Consider the following 15,621-nt stretch of genomic DNA (forward strand, 5'->3'; position numbering starts at 1 on the left):
ACGAGCACGAACAGACAGGAAGCGAAGCAAAAAGACAAAAGCGGCGCGAAGATGCAGGGCAAAGCGAGTATATGTCATGCGGAGTGATGGCGAGGCAACGGTGAGGGCGGCTTGTCTTTTCTTGATGTGAATCGAATCAAATGCGGGCTCTGCAGCACTTGTTCATTACTTATTTTTTGTCTTGCTTTACCCCCATCAATCATTGGGCTTGGGAAGTTGGAGGGGTTCTTCTTTTTCCTTTTCTTTTCGAGGGATTGGGCTTAGTGTGCGTGTGTGGGCGATAGGATGGATGGATGGAAAGGGAAATGGGTCGGGCTGGGCTGGCTTACTGCTTTCTGTTTCCTCGTGTTTTTGAACACTCTTGTCTGTTTAGCCGTCTGCCCCTTGTTCTTTTTTGGTTTGCTTTACCAAACTACACAAGCTATCAAGCATATCATGTCGTGGGACGGAAAAAGACAATTTTCTACTTGCCCTTTTGTACAATGCCTTGCTCGTGCTGTGTGTGTGTGCGCGACGTTGACAACAACAGGCCTGTCAATCACCACGTCTCTGGCGATAGTTTTCCCTTAAATTTTGAAGATCTTGCTGGAGGAATTGGTATTGCAGCTGTTGATGAGCGCCTTCAACTCACCATTGAATGTTCATGGTGTTTCCCAGATCAAAGCACGCTTGAAGACCACTTCGAGAGTCTACTCGCACCTCCTTTCAAGGTCAGTTTTGTGTCACCATCCATCCAGGGGAGGCATCAGCCATGGAATGCAGCGAACATGCAAAAGAAGAAGAGGAAGAAGCCATTCGGCGGCTCCCTGCCTGAGCAACCATGTGGCTTGAGACGACTTTCTGCACTCAAGAGGCAGCCACATTGACGCCACAGCTCCACGGTGGCACCGCCGCACCCCGCGACAACTTCACGTCAATCCAAACCCTCGTCATTTTTTGGAGCCGTCCGTGTAAACAACGCGACTACCAACCACCACTGCCACGCGATTTGTCTGATTCTGGTTTCCTCCGATCCATCGATAAGGTGCCCGCCCAGCGCTTCCGCGATTCTTGCAACTTGTCAGCGTGCACGACGCACTCGGCTGAGCCGACCTACTCGCACCACTGCACCCACTGCACCCACTGCATTTACGCGTCGAAGAGCACGTTCCGAGGCGACAAGAACCTCACGAGCCAACGGAGAGACGCACGGAGGAGCAAAGAAGAAAACCGTCAAAAAGTCGAGCAGAGGAGCAAGGAAGCCACAACAGTCAACGTCGTAGAGAAGAAGAAAGAAGATGTCCGATCTCTCCCCTCCCGTCGGCGCAGCAGGCAATGGTGGCAGCGGTAGTGCCGACAACGCAACCGCAGGCGCCGAGACTCTGTCGCCGCTCGAGCAGGAAGTGCTGGACGAGTACGCGCGGCTGCTGGGGAACTTGAACGACGTGCGCAAGACCCCCGTCCTGATCCGCATTCCCCCATTCTCATGGCAAGACGCGCGCTGACAATCCGAGCAGCTATCATCCATCCTCTCGACGCTCGCCGAGAATCCATCGGCCGAGATCCTCGACGCGCTGCGCGGCCTGGAGCGCAAGACGAGCCTGGTCTACACGCTGCTCAAGGCCAGCGTGTACAGCATTGTTCTGCAGCAGCAGATTTTCGGCGAGGGCGAGGAAGGGAGTGAGGGACAACAAGGACGGGGTGACGGTGCTGCTGCTGGACAGGGACACGGTGGGGGCGCGGATGACGAGGATTAAGAGGAGGACATGTTTCCACTGGAGAAAACAGGGGAGAGACTCCCTTGAGGGGAGGGTCTTTGCGTCTCTCTCTTTTCCCCTGCCATCTCTGACTCGGCTGTCCCCAGTCTCGTACCGCTTTGCAGCTGCCGTGCTTGCTCTCACGCTCCTCTCCCATGGCAATCCTCCCACAAATCGAGACGAGAAGAGAAGACTAGGACTAAGCCTCCACGGCGTCTGCACAGACTTGGTCTACAGCGCTACTTGCCGCTCTGCCTCATCACCTATCGACCTACCTTGTCCGATCCGAGAGCCACACAGGAACAAGACGAAACCGGAGAAGAGGACTTAAAAGGGCATCTCGAGGACCTACGTAACACCTGGCCCTTTGCTAGCTCCGGCGGCTTCGCTTCCCTACTCCTCGTTACGGCAGCATGTCTATCCATCTACATGCGTGCTCCGTTGCTACAACAGCTTCACTCGAGCTCATATAGTGCCGGGCCATCCTCCAGTCATCCACCCGCCTTGCCAAATCGGACAGAGCGCCAGGCTTCATATCCAACTCCCACCGGCCAGTCAACATGTACTGCACTACACGGCTTGCTCAATCTGCATCGCGCGCGAGCGTTGAGCGTCGGATCGAAGAGGCTCTGGGTCGACGGACGCAAACGGCGGAGATGGCAAGATACAAGGAAGGAGTGGAGGGGGGAGGACACGGCACGTTGCTCGCTGATTGTCGAGAATGTACATCACACCTAGCTGAGAGTAGATAGCAGGCAGCGTCAATGAGACGAAGAGCGAGCAACACAGCCCTGCTGGCGGACACAAAATGTAAGGTACATAAAATCGCGTTTTAGACTCAAATGTGCCAATGCAAGAAACTTTCTCTGTCCGCTCGGGAGCGGAGTATTACTATGGCACTACCACAACCCCTATGCGTGCGTTCTCCCCTCTTCTCATGCGCCGCTCAAGCAGCGCTGGTAGACACATGTTTAAAGCCAAGCATCCATTTTCAGACGTCCACCCAGCCCAAGCACGTGGCGTAGATTCCAACACACACAATCACCAACAAGCACATCATGAGTTTGTCCTTGTTTTAGCGGGGTAAATCGTGTACTCCATTTTCTGTTACCCTAAGATGCTTTGCCAACTAAAGTAAGCTGCTAAGCTACCTAGGTTTATTTTCCCTTGAGGCCCTCATACACGGCACCATCATAAAGCCACCATTTTTTGTCGTTTTGTCGTTTTTGTGTGTGTCGAGACCTTTCCTGCCGCTGGCAAAATGCCTTTGATGGACCTCGAAAAGGAGAAAAGCCAGTAGTGCATGGGGAAACGGGGGAAGAAAATGCAAGCGGAAACCAGCACAGGGTCAAAGTCAAGAACTCCAGTCGAGACCCAAGTTCAAAGCTTCGAACCAATGGCTGAAAGCCGCCGCTGTGATTTGTTTGTTGTGTAAAAGACGAGAAACAGAAGAAAGAGACCCTCGTCGCCCAGACAGAAAGCGGGGAGACGATCGGTCCGTCGAGAAGATGTTGGAAAAGCAGAAAAACAAGGAAGCAGTCAATGTGCATATAGCCCAGAACGCTGATAAGCAAACCGAGCCATGTGTCCGGGGCGTCGTCCATCAACTCAACCAACCATTACGACGACGAGGAATGACGCCTCCTTCCCCATGATGGCATAGACAAGTGTGCCGGGGAATGAAAAGGTCGAAATTGGGAATGCAATGCAAAGAGCTAGGACAAGTGTGATAAACCAGGAATTAGGGCAATGAAGTGCAAAACAAAAGGGGAATGCATGAGAAGTCTGACAGACTGCTCGACTGCCATGGTTCGAAGACGTCCATCAATGAAAACGCAAAGCCCGAGAAAGTGCCAAGTCGAGATTTTCAGGCACTGTGGCCGTGCTCCGGTAGCATAAAGCGATGTCGAGTAGTACCAATGCCAGACAATAAGTTGGTGGCCCGTCGTTGAGTGTGCCAATGGGAGCCCGCCAACTAAAAGAGCAAGTTGGTCGGCAGTCGAAAATCGAATGAGACCAATGGAGTTTGGGCTTTTGATCAGCCGTCAAGAGGGTGCTGAGCACGGTAGGCGGCAACCTGCTCCTCCTCAGTCATCTTGACCTGGTGGAACTTCTTCTTCCAACCCTCCTTCCACTTCTTCTTTGCCGCTGGGGACATGGTAGTAGGGTCTTCCATCTCCGGCTTGAGGTTCTTGGCCTTGTCCTTGGAAGGTGAGAGCTTGAACTTCTTGGGGGTGCTAGCACTCGAAGGGCCAGCAACGTCGTTCAAAGTAGTCTGGCGCTCAACGTGCTTGGAAGGACTGGCACGCGTGGTGAACTGCTCGGCCTTGGGGCTCTGTGGAGTTGGAAAGGCACCCTCAAGCTCAGCCATGTCATCGTCATGCTGACCATCGTAGGAGAGGCGGAGGTTGCGGTTCTGACCGCGCTGGTCACCAAGGCAGCTCAGAGAAAAGCGCTGGCCCTTCTGCTGAGAGTGCTGGGAGTTGGAGAAGACACGAGTCAACTTGGATGGGGAGTGCTCCGACTTGTCATTCTTCTGCGGCTCAGCCTCGTTGCCAGAAATCTTCTTGATGGGCGTCTGGTTGCTGGTCAGGATGGAGTCAATCTTGTCGCGAATCGAGCTGTCAACCGCGGCTCCCTGGCCACTCATTGCCCTGAGGTTCTTCGGAGTCGGAGCGCTGATGCCCATGTCAGAAACGATGCTCCTGTCGCTCGTGAAAGAGTTGAACGCTCCAGGCGAAGGGCGCTCAATGGGACCAGGAGTCGGCTTGACCGTGGCAGTAGAGACCTGACGGCTAGGCGTCTCGACTTGGGACATGAAAGCAGGCGGAGATTGAACCTGGGGCTCGAAATCTTCCTCCACAGAAGAGTCGCCGACCTCACTGGCCGAGCTGTCTTGAGACTTCTTGGCCTGAACAAGACCCTGAGCCCAACCCTGCATGTAGTCGAGGTCCTCGGTGCCCATGACGCTCTGGCCAGCCAAGCCGGCAGAAAATCCCATCAAAAACCCAGTAGACTTGTTCCTGAAGTCGAGAGTACTACTTGTCGAGGCCGCAGGCGTCTTGGACTCCTTGTGGTGCTTGCGAGACGAGCGCCTGGTGTAGAGGGAGGTCTTGTCGGTGCTCTGCTCTCTGGACATCTTGCGAGGCACGTGGAGACGTCCACTTTCGGCCACGGCTTCAGAGCTGCGGCGCAAAGCCAGATCACTCATGTTGGCCGTGACGCCGTTGACGGGAGAGACTTGAGGCGCCTTAAGGGATTGGGCAGGGTCAGGGCTGAGGAAGTCGGAGTGCCATGGACCGTTCTCCCACTTGGACTTCTCGGGAGTGACAGGCTGGGTCTTGCGGCTGACATAGTTGGAGGATGAGTGCTCGTGCGGGTTGTGGGGGAAAAAGTCGGCAGTGTTGATGCTAGACGCACTCGGCCTGTGGGCAGACGAGCTCGCAGAACGCATGGGACTGGGACCACCTCCCTTCTTCTCGCAGAGCCAGGGAAAGTTCGAGGCAAACTGCGCAGAACGTGGGGGCGAGGCGATCGGAGACGGAGAAGGCGGAACGAAAACGCTGGGAGACTCGCCATGGGGTCCATCAGACTTGTGCGGCTTGTGCGGGGTGTACGCAGGACTGGTAGGGTCGAGAGCCGAGCGCTTCTGATTGCTGAGCTCCTGGAGCTTGCGAGGGTCCTTGATTTCCAAAGCGTGCGACTTGCGGGCAGCGTGTCCAGAGGTCTTCTGCTGAGACTTGCTCTGACCTTTGTCCGACTTGTTGACGTCCTGAGTAGGCAACGAATCCACCGAGGGAAAGCCCGCATTGGCATCAAGGCTGCTGAAGCTCTGATTTCCGAAGGACGAAAAGCTGGGGACCATGCCCATGTAGGGCTGGAGCGCCGTGGGTTGGGGTGGAGGGTAAATGTAGCCCGGCGGAGGAGTCGCGTACATGAACGGGTTTGGCGGCGTATTTCCAAGGCCGTGGGGCGGGTTCACGAAGTCGGAGGGGTGAGTGCCAGCCGGCTTGGAGTCCTTCTTGGCCTCCGTCGAGAAACTTTCAGAAGTCGAGGCAGAGTTGGGCGGGTTCTTGTCGGCGGCCTCGAGACGCTTGATCTCCCTGCGAATCTCGTCCGCTTCGTTGATCATGCGGATCTTGGAATCAACCATGCGCTTGCGTTCGTCGGCAGTGTTTGAGCCCTCTTGAATGACCATGCTGCGCTCCAGGTCGCGCTGCTCCAACTGAATCTTCTTAAGTGTCTTCTTAAGCTCGGGAACAGAGAGGGCCTGGAAGGCCGACGGGGACGGAGTGCCGTACGACTTGGGCTGGGCGGTCGCGTACGGGAACGCGAGAGCAGGGGCGGGAAAGCCGTAGTACTGCGTGAGAGCGGGCGGCGGATTGAAAGGCGCGTACTGAGAGAAACTGCCAGCGGCGCCTTGGTGATTGACGTGCATCGAGTTCATGGAGCTGCTCGAGCGACTCAGGTCAAACGGAGCGCGATCGATCCTGCCACTGCCGCGGTTGAGTCCATTGGCAGAGCCGTTGGAAGAGCCGTTGTCCACAGGGAACGAGGGACTTCCGAGGCGCAAGTCTGAAGGGACGATGCGACCACCTGCAGTGACGCGCATGCCGGGTGGTGAGCCATGTTCCTTGATGAGGCGCTCCACCTTGTTGCGCTTGACAGACGGGCTGGGCGAGGGCTTCTTCTGGTTACCTGAGCGAGACGACATGACCGCAGCGTCGGAAACGTTGCGACTCTTGTTGAGCATGGTGTTGCTTCCAGTGGAGCTGGCGCTTTTGAGAGGGTTGCTGAAAGCGGGAACGGAAGCTGATGGCCGCAAGACCATCCGCGAGGAAGAGAGAGCCGGACGAAGGACGTGTTCTGAAGTAATTGTCAGAGTCCTCGGTGAGCTCAAGTCAAGGTGTCGGGCGATGTGTTTAGGGATGCGGGTCGGAGTGGTAAACGCGTCGGGTGGAAATGCGCCTGGCAGCCCGCCGAGACGCGGAGGGCATGTGCCGATTTCTCTGACGGCGCTGCCAGGCGTCGTCGAATCTGGTGTCATATCGGGCACAGCCATGATGACGCGCGACAATGCAAGGTCGGGGTGTTGATGAAAGGTGTTGAAGGAGGGAAAACAAGAGCAGGAAAGATATATCGCAAGTTCAGAAGCTTCAGAAGCCCCGCGTAACGCGAACAAAACGTGGTGGCGTACGCCGAGGCGGTCACTGCTCAAGGAAAAATGGCTACTAACCTCTCACAGCGTCCTCGTCTGCAAATTTGTCCAACGACACTGCCGACTCGGAGATGGAATCGCGCAGCGCAAGGAGCTCAGCTACCTTGGACCGGACCGACGTCCTCGAGGTATCGCCATCCCTGGAAACAGGCTCTCCTTGGGTTCCCATGATGCCGGAGACTCGGGAGAACGGAGGTGGCCGTGGTGGTTGGATACAAGAGGTGCACTTCCCGTTTCATGGTTAGCTCTGCTAAAGCTGCCCATGCCAGCGCAGCCACTCCATACCTTTCCTTCTTTGCAAAATGGACAACCGTGTCAATCAAGTATCGGCAAGAATCGGCAAGGGGCTCGAGGGACGCTGTACAATCAAGAAGAAGAGGTGGCGGGTTGTATCCAATCGTGCAACAGGCGTGCCGGATAGTGATTGAATGAGTGGACAGCGAGTCGTACAGAGCAGTGCAGACTGGGAGCCAAGAGAGAGCGTGCGTGGGGAGTGATGGTCGAGCGATGATGGCAATGGAGTTGAAAGAGGATCGAAGGTAGAGGCACGACAGACTTGAAAGGTGTACACGGGGCCCAGGCCGGCTCCTTCTGAAAAGACCTACGGCGTTTGGCATGAATGATGGCAGAGATCGATCTTGCGGGAGGCTGAACGGGAAGCTAGGACGTGGGAGGGCTCGAAGGGCAGCATGCATGCGGGGAGCCTCGATGAGTGTGGAAGCCACGAGCAACGTTATCCTGCTCATTCCAGATGAGGACACTGCGGCACTGCGGGACGGAGCTAGAACCGTGGCCTAAGCGAGACCCCTGCCGGAAGTATCAAGAAGCATCTCGTCAATGGAAGCAAAGGAAAGGGGAGGTCTGAGACAACAGAAGGGGTTCCGGACTCTCCTCCCAGACGACGAGAGCATTGAAAGAGGACAATGGGTAAGAACCAGCCACAGTACCGCGAGGCACAATCTCTTTCGGTTTGCAGCAGCAAACATCAATTATGGTCTTCCGGGAGTGCGGGGGGACGAGAACGAGAGCATTCATGAAAAAATTGATGCGACCCGAGCTGAGAAAATGCTCCTGTTAGTCTGCTCCAGTCTCCTACCTTGATGGCCCTTTGACCATCCAGCAAACCCATTCAAGCAAAGAGGATATTTTCCCACCCATTCTTTTGTCCCTAGCAACGCCAAACTAATGCACATATACCTCTTTCATGTCTAGCCATCTCATCTCCTCCTGCCACCCTTCGGCGCCGGCGGTTCAAAGGCGTCTTCCTCGTCATCGTCCTCAATATCATCCACGACTTCCCTGCTGGAAGCACCTCTGCCCCTCTGTGTCGAGCCAACCACGCTCTCGGGCTGTGAAAAGGTCAACTGCGTCTGCCTCTTCGACGACGGCGCCGTAGCTCGCGTGGCCCTGGTAGAAGTAAGGGTGGCTTTCTTCGCCGGGCTAGCCGCTTTGCGTGTCCGAGTGGTGGTTGCGGGCGTATTCTTGCTGCTCCGGGCTGCAGGCTTCTTCGTGGGCCGAGTAAAGAGGTCTTCAGCATCAGACTCGTCGTCATCGTCGTCATCATTGCCGTCTGATATCATGATAATGTCTTGATCGACGTCCTCCCCATCGTCTTCAGGAGTGGGACTGCGAGCCTTTTTTCCTCGGTCGCCTTTCGCTGGTGCCTTTTTGGCTGCGGCTGTGGTCGCACGAGAGGTTGAGCTTGCGGCGCCGCGGCCACGGCCACGTCCCCTACCACGCGTGGCAGCTGGTTTCGGAGGCACGGACCCCAGGCGTGAGGTGTCGTCGTCGTCGTCCATAGGCGTGTCGTTTTCACGGATCATTGCACCAGGTTGGTCTGCCCAGTGGCCGTCCATGTCACTGTCCCAGTTGTCCGGCTTGGGCTTGACCTTTCGGCCAGACGCGGTCGGTCTAACGTGGCCTGCAGCAAACAATTCCTCCAGCTTTGCACGGTACGTGTCCATAGCTTCCTTGATGGCATCCTCGTCCATTTCCTCTTCGTTCGTGAGGAGATGCTTCATTTGGGAAGCAAGCGACTCGTTGACAAAAGTCTCCATGGCGAATTTGTCGTCCTTGTCGACAAATTGAGCAACAGCGTCGCCGAAACTGTTTTGAGGCAAGATCGTCAAGCTCTGCGCGGTCAAGTACTCACGTACTAGTTTCTCAACCTTGACATTGTCAAGCGCGAGCCGGGCAAGCACGTTCTCGTCCGGCGCGACGACCTCGTTCTTAGACTTCCTTTGCGCCTTTGCCTTCCCGCGGTGGAATTGTACAACGTCCTGAATGTTGGCCACTTTGCCGACAAAGCGATTCGAGAAGCGCTGCGGGTTCTCGCAGTCAAACTTGCCACCTTCTGGCGCTGTATAGTTGACTCGGAGGCGGACAAGTGGCAGCGGCATCTCCTCATCTTCGTCCAAGTCCGAGCCTTGGGTCTCGAGCCACTCTGTTTTCGCCTGGTCGATGAGCTCGTCCACGATACCCATGAGATGCCGGGTTATGATGGGGCGATTGTTGTCTTTCTTCCACACGTCCTTCATGGCTGGCTCCTCCTCCAAGACGATCTCCTTCATTACGAATGGCCGCACTGTTTTCAATCGGATAGGCTCACTCTCGAACCCTTTGCCCTTGATGCTGAGAAGGGCAACGTGCTTTGGCTCTGCCTCTCCTGGCATCAGAGACGTGGCGACAGAAGAGCCAGGCTGCATGACATGGAAGCCCATTTCTGGATTGAGCTTTGGCTCGATCAAGCACTCGTGTTCGTGACCCCAAATGACCATGTTCATGAATTCGGGTATGAAGTTCTCTGGCAGATAATCGGTGAACGTGTGCGCGTGGTGATTTTGATGGACACTCATGAGGTTGAACCACTCGTCCTGCTGCGTGGAAGGCCGGTAGAACTTGACATTGCCATCCCGAAAGGTGCGGAAAAGACGTTCATCGCGCACATTGCTCATGCCGTACAACGCCAGCTTCGTACGTCCCTTTTGCAGCAACAACGGCTTGATTTGAATCTTGTCCGACTCAGGCGTGCGGCCGTAGTAATTGATCAAGCCAGTGACTTGAAGGAGATCCAGCGCCGCCAAATGACCTTCACCAGAGGGGTCATCGTGGTTGCCGTGAATCGAAAAGACGGGAATAGCGACGTTGATGTCTGGGTCTTCGTAGTTTACATGGTCAAAGGTGCCGGCAAAGTGTTCGGATGCGTCGCTCAGCATCTCAAGCTCGCAGGGCTTGTCGCCGAGGCAGGCCATGCGCAGGGTTCGCATCACTTGGTACATGCTCTTGCGCGAGGGCTTGTTTTCGTGGAAGAGGTCGCCGGCGAGGAGTACCATGTCGACGTCGCGTTCCTTGGCTATTGTCATGATTTCGTGAAAAGTCTTCCAGCTATCGTCGCCGCGGATGGCGTCGCGCTCGTGGTAGCCCACATGATTGTCAGTCGCCACGAGCATCCGGATCGTGTCTGGGTCTGTGGATTTCCGAGTGTGGTCAGCCAAGCAGCTCATGATTGAAGGGATAATAGTGCGAATGATACAGACCATAGCTATCGGCCGCTTGGCTTTGGCCGCGGCGATTCTGGCTTTGTCCTGGCATCGTGGTGGATGCGGTGATGCGGAGAGGACGGAGCCCGGGGAGTAGTGGTGTTGAGCTTCAGGGCAATCGAGGTGAGATTTATTGCGCACAAGACGATTGAATCCAGGCAGCAATTACTGCCGCACAGCACCCATTCTCGAGGCAAGTTGAAAAACAAGGTCGACGCATGGCAGATGAACAGCGAGGCCGACGGACGCGACGCGACGCGGGGACCTGAAGTGCTGCCTGGCTGGTCCAGGAATCCCTGCACTGCATCACTGACCTCTCTCACCTCACTCGGCTCTCTTGGCTCGCCCGCAAAACCTCCGCCGACCATCTCCGCCCGCAACACCAGACAGCAACAGGACGGACGGACAAGATCCACGCACCAGCGCTGTCGCGACCATGCTGCCCACGCGCGCTCTCTTCTCGCGGTCCGTCTGGAAAGGTGTGCTACCCCATCTCAATGTCTCGAATCGAGCTTCTCCCATACCCAGTACAATTCACTGACATGTCCGCATCCAGGCCCTCACATCGTCCCGTAAGTCAATGCCGCCGCCGACCGCATACCTACCCACCCGCTCAACATTCGCGAACATGTTACCAATGCAAATCCGCAGTCTTCCCATCGCGCCCGTAAAGGCTGGCGAGAAGCAGCCCATTATCAAGACGCAGGCGCGCTCGGCGACCATTCTTCCCACCTTTCTCGGCTTGGATTTCATGGTGCACAACGGCAAAAGCTATATGCACGTCAACATCACCGAGGACATGGTTGGTCACAAGCTGGGCGAGTTTGCGGGGTAAGTCATTCTGTTTCCCCGCGCGGTCCCGCTTGGTTGAGGGAGGACATTGGGGAAACGGCGGACTATTGCTGATTCGATTGACTTGACAGGACAAGAAAGAACTTCACCTACAAGATGTCGAAGAACAAATAGAGTCCAAGTGGAATACATTCTGTATTAATGCGACATTCAACCAAAGGGGCGGAGTTTGAGGATTATTGAGAAACGAATTTGGCTGACATTCTGTCCAACCATGCGTAAGTTTTAAAATGTTCAGTTTCTTGGAATCGAGGCGCCTGGTCAGTCCTCTTGAATGTGAATGAAACCCATAACGCCTTTAATCCGTACCGTCCATGGCCAACTCCCGTCTCATGAGCCCATCATTGCAACCGTTAAATTGTCCAAACCAAAACCGTGACCCCTCAAACTTAGCGGTAGAACTCGCCCCGCTTGACATTGACGCCATATTCGCCGACTGCCATGCCCAAATCTTCCATCGTCAGCACCGTGCGGCCTTGGCTGCCACCCTGCCCACCACCGCCGTATCCAGGCCTTTGGACTCCCAGATTCAAACCCTTGCCTTGCGCGCCTCCATCTTTGCTGCTAGCTGCTCCTCCCGTTGCCGCAGCGCCTGGCGCTCCCGCCATACCGAAGCCGGCAGCACCACCGAGGCCGCCCATGGGGTTGTTCGAGGTCGTGTTGGAGGAGCGAATGCGCGAGTATTGGTATGAGTCAGCGGCGATGTCCGCGATGAACTTTTGCGTCGCAAGGGCCAGGAGACGGGCGAGTTGGGGAGGTGTTTCGGGTGGTGGTGGAAGGCCGGCAAGGGTGAGGTAGTAGTTGGTGACTGCATCGGGGATCTGGAGGGAGGACGGCTAGATCAGCATTCGTGTCCCAGGACTGTGGATACAGCGGGGAGCTCCGCCGGAGTGAAGTGGCCAATACTGCATCTATGGAAAGTGGGAGGCTCAGCTTACAATCGGCGCATAGTCGTCCATCTTGCCCAGGAACTCGCGCAAGCTCGCATCTTTTTTGCTCGGTATGCGCAACTCGGCAGCTGGCGGCGGAGCGCTCATGCCATCAGGGGCGCCAGGAGCGGAGCCGGTGGCATTGTCGGCGCTGGACGTATCCATGTCGTTGGCGCCGTCGAGGTTCATGGGATCGGGTTGCGATGGGCCGTCTGGCGGCGCGCTCGGGTCGGCTTCAATGGACGACGGGTCGACTTCTTCTTGCTTGACTTGTGTAGGAGTAGAAGAGGTGTTGTCGTTGGACGGGTTGGTGTTGGACGACGCGGAGGGCGGCTCGGCCTGGGTCGAGGCTTGGGTAGCGTTCGGGTCGGACGACATGATTACTCGCAGCTGTGACAGTCGCGCGGCTGATTCGCCAAGTTTGGATTCAAGGAGGGAGGGCACCTGACGCGTAGGGCTGCACGGCGCGGTATGCAGGAGTGAAGGTCGGGTGGTTCAGGTAGCCGTGTGCATGGCCCAAAGCCCCCCCCCCAACCAGAAGGTTGAGTCGTCCACCCCGCCCAGCCCAGCCAATCAACGTCGACCTGCCCCGGACTCCGCCCTCCCTCACCACACCTCCACAAAGGCACGCTTCACTACTACTGGCGCAGCTAGTGTCGCAATGTAATAAATATTCTATCGATGTTTCTGGGTATCATGCTCCCATGCAGCGTGCAGACAGGCTGGTGCTGGACCTAATTGAAAGAAAGCAAAAGCACATGTCAAGGAAGCTGATGATGTGTCAAGAAGAAGGAAAAAGAAACACCGTCCGTCTCTTGTCGCAATTGCCCACCGGCCCTTGCTCATCCCATTCCATGCACCACCCAAATGCCCAATCCAAACGTCCGGTATACCCTTGGAGCTTGCCCTCTTGTGTCAGGTCGTCAGTCATGAATCATGATTCCATCTCATCCGGGATGACGCTCCATCACAACTGTCGCCAATTACATCATCCCAGATACCTCACAGTTCCGATGCTCGCTGGAGCTGCTGCCCGGCAGAGTCCTCAGCCATCCTCAACGATGGGTCAATGGCTGTCGCGGTCCGGCCCGCGTAAGGATTCTGCTGCACAAACGGATCCGGTGCGCCATTGACGTTCCAGCGCCCTGCAGCCAGCACCGCTGCGGCATCAATCTGCGCTCTTCTCTCTTGCAATTTTCCCTGCTCTTCTTGCAGCCTTTGCTTAGCCAACGCTTCTTGCTTTGCAGCCTGCGCAGGCGCTCTCGTCTTCAGGTCTCCTGTAACCCCTTGCAGATACACCGGGACCTCGACGCCACTTTTGAGGAAGAACAATTTGAGATTGCGCGCCTTGTCTTTCAGCTGCACCTGGTTGCGCTCTTTGAGAATTTCCGAGACTGTGCCTCCAGCACCATACAGCGCAAGAATTTGAGACCAGTGTGGTCCTTTGACTCGATCGAGCCCATCCATGAGCGCACGTTCTTCGTCTAAGCTCCACGGCCTTCTCTGATTTTGACCGCCACCCTTGCGGGAGTTGGGTGGAGCTCGAACGCTCGACGCAGCACGTGCTTGGTCGTACAATACTTGGGTGGGGGCGCTTTGAACGGGAGCAGGGCTTCCAGGTGACGCAGTCTTGCTGACAGGCTGAGTAGATGTGTGTTGTTGCGCGACGTGGGGATAGGCCTGGTAAAAGGGAATCGCATTTTGCTGACCGTCCGAAGACTTTCCATGCGTCGGAGCCAAGGCAGCATGTGCGACCAGCGCCGCCCTTGTGATGGTCTCGTCGTAATTGTTTCCTTCGACCTCGGATATTGGCGGGTAGCCAGGGAACCCTCCTGGCTGCGGAAAATGTCCATTGAAGGGAGATAGCTGCACATCCTTGGCACCACCCGGGGATCCATGGATGCTCATGAGGATTTGCGCAGTTGCCCCGCTGAGCTCCTTAAGAAAACTGGTCCAGTCATATTTCCTTGTAAGTTGTATGCGCGCCTCGGGGGTGTCTTGCTGGGATAGAAGAGCCTGGCGGCGCTGAACCGTCTTTCCAACAAAATCCTGCTCTACTGGTGATAGTTGTTTTGGCTCTGGTCTCCCATGTTGGAGCTCGATGTCGATGTTCAGAGGCAAGAGTCGATCTGCCACGTCTTCTCGTCTCTCGCGACCTTTCATCAATGCCGCAGCATAGGCTTGCGTCTTGAGCTCCAGCCATAAGCTTCCTTGCCATTCGACCAAACTCCCGCCCGCAGGAACGAAAATGTCGAGGAAGCACTCGTTCAGAGTTGGCAAGGGAATTTCTTGTCCGCCGAAGAGGCTGCTCACAAACGCGGAAATGTTGACTTGGCGCACCATGTCGAGGTAAGGCGCACTGTCCAGACGCAGCGCTTTCGCGTCGAGAAAAGGCCTTTGCTGACTCAATGCCTTGAACTGTTGGTCAAAGTGGGCTTTGAGTATAGCATAATCCTTTCCCTGAGGAGTGCCAACTTTGTTCACAGCATCTAAGACATCTTGGAAACAATGTTGGCCGAGGGTTCGGAGAATGCGGGTGGATAGCTTCTCGAGACTCGTCATTCCCTCGAGGGCGGCGGCGCTTGGCGGAGGAGAGAACGATTCGGTCAAGGTTGGAGGTTGTGGGACGGCGAATTGATCATCGTAAGGTGTCTGCGACTGCGCGAAAGGTGGTTGCCCGATGGAGGACGTCAGATTGCCATCGTAAAACCCGCTGGATATCTGCGACCATCCCATTCCTCCGTAGGAACCGCCGAATCCACCAAAGTCCTGCGCGGCGGAGGTTGGAGGATTCATGGCGAAGACGTTGTTCGCGTCAGCGGCTACTGGGTGATGGAGCGATATGGAACTAGCGGGAGGGTAGGCTGCGGGCTGAGAGGGTGCATTGTGGTGGCTCGACGAGTCCAGCAAGGCCGAAGCTACCGTCTGTCCAGCAGGCTGGGCGGCAAGAATGCTGTCGGCGCCAGCGGGATCGCCGTCCGACCTGACGCGCTTTCTCGAGCCCAGCGGTGCGGCAGAGCGCTTCAGGGTGCGGGCGGGCGCAGAATTGCTTGGTGTTGCTGTATCGAGCAGCTGATGCGATGGCGGCGGGTCGTTCGCTGTGCGGGCGATCAGTACCGCGACCAAAACCCATGGCTTTTGAAGGCGCGCGCAAGACGGGCAAAGAGGAGAGAGAGGGAGGACGAGCAGCGGCCGGTTGACATACCATGAACCTGCGGTCTGACCATCTTCAAGGGTACTGGCCCTAAGACTAGGTAGCTTGAGTTCAGAAGGTGACGAGGGAGAAGCTTTGGTCTCCGCCGCCGGCCCAAACTCCGCATGCCGCTGCGCTGGGCTGACCAACGACC

The 15,621-nt window shown here is 56.2% G+C and overlaps 7 protein-coding genes across 7 annotated transcripts; 3 read left to right on the forward strand and 4 right to left on the reverse strand.

Annotated features, from left to right (window-relative positions):
- Positions 1-285: 285 nt before the first annotated feature.
- Positions 286-866, forward strand: J3D65DRAFT_604001 (uncharacterized protein; the record flags this gene model as incomplete). The annotated part of the gene is made up of 3 exons (XM_066798244.1): positions 286-500; positions 530-710; positions 738-866. The coding sequence occupies 3 exons, from the start codon at positions 286-288 to the stop codon at positions 864-866; spliced, it is 525 nt and encodes a 174-aa protein (XP_066654687.1).
- Positions 867-1,277: 411 nt separating this feature from the next.
- On the forward strand, positions 1,278-1,736 carry J3D65DRAFT_555136 (DASH complex subunit Dad3-domain-containing protein; the record flags this gene model as incomplete). Its single annotated transcript, XM_066797212.1, has 2 exons — positions 1,278-1,424; positions 1,497-1,736. The coding sequence occupies 2 exons, from the start codon at positions 1,278-1,280 to the stop codon at positions 1,734-1,736; spliced, it is 387 nt and encodes a 128-aa protein (XP_066654688.1).
- A 1,821-nt stretch (positions 1,737-3,557) lies between these two features.
- On the reverse strand, positions 3,558-6,799 carry J3D65DRAFT_698423 (uncharacterized protein; the record flags this gene model as incomplete). The annotated part of the gene is made up of 1 exon (XM_066804056.1): positions 3,558-6,799. A coding segment is annotated over one exon (3,025 nt), but the record flags the coding sequence as incomplete, so codon positions are not given.
- Positions 6,800-7,949: 1,150 nt separating this feature from the next.
- On the reverse strand, positions 7,950-10,764 carry J3D65DRAFT_628005 (double-strand break repair protein mus-23). Its single transcript, XM_066800592.1, has one exon. It carries the CDS (start codon positions 10,491-10,493, stop codon positions 8,172-8,174), a length of 2,322 nt encoding a protein of 773 aa, XP_066654690.1. The 5' UTR covers positions 10,494-10,764; the 3' UTR covers positions 7,950-8,171.
- Positions 10,765-10,840: 76 nt separating this feature from the next.
- Positions 10,841-11,620, forward strand: J3D65DRAFT_628007 (mitochondrial 37S ribosomal protein uS19m). Its single transcript, XM_066800593.1, has 4 exons — positions 10,841-10,972; positions 11,050-11,065; positions 11,145-11,324; positions 11,417-11,620. The coding sequence occupies exons 1-4, from the start codon at positions 10,930-10,932 to the stop codon at positions 11,457-11,459; spliced, it is 282 nt and encodes a 93-aa protein (XP_066654691.1). The 5' UTR covers positions 10,841-10,929; the 3' UTR covers positions 11,460-11,620.
- J3D65DRAFT_628010 (transcription initiation factor TFIID 23-30kDa subunit-domain-containing protein) lies at positions 11,489-12,785 on the reverse strand. The gene is made up of 2 exons (XM_066800594.1): positions 12,284-12,785; positions 11,489-12,166 (listed from the first exon to the last, which is right to left on the reverse strand). Exons 1-2 carry the CDS (start codon positions 12,650-12,652, stop codon positions 11,735-11,737), a joined length of 801 nt encoding a protein of 266 aa, XP_066654692.1. The 5' UTR covers positions 12,653-12,785; the 3' UTR covers positions 11,489-11,734.
- Positions 12,786-12,929: 144 nt separating this feature from the next.
- On the reverse strand, positions 12,930-15,478 carry J3D65DRAFT_628011 (telomere repeat binding factor-domain-containing protein). The gene has a single exon (XM_066800595.1). The coding sequence runs from the start codon at positions 15,068-15,070 to the stop codon at positions 13,277-13,279; it is 1,794 nt and encodes a 597-aa protein (XP_066654693.1). The 5' UTR covers positions 15,071-15,478; the 3' UTR covers positions 12,930-13,276.
- Between the last annotated feature and the right edge of the window lie 143 nt (positions 15,479-15,621).

The sequence above is a fragment of the Phyllosticta citribraziliensis genome (assembly GCF_038025025.1).
Source record: "Phyllosticta citribraziliensis strain CPC 17464 chromosome Unknown J3D65scaffold_7, whole genome shotgun sequence".
Lineage (NCBI taxonomy): Eukaryota > Fungi > Ascomycota > Dothideomycetes > Botryosphaeriales > Phyllostictaceae > Phyllosticta > Phyllosticta citribraziliensis.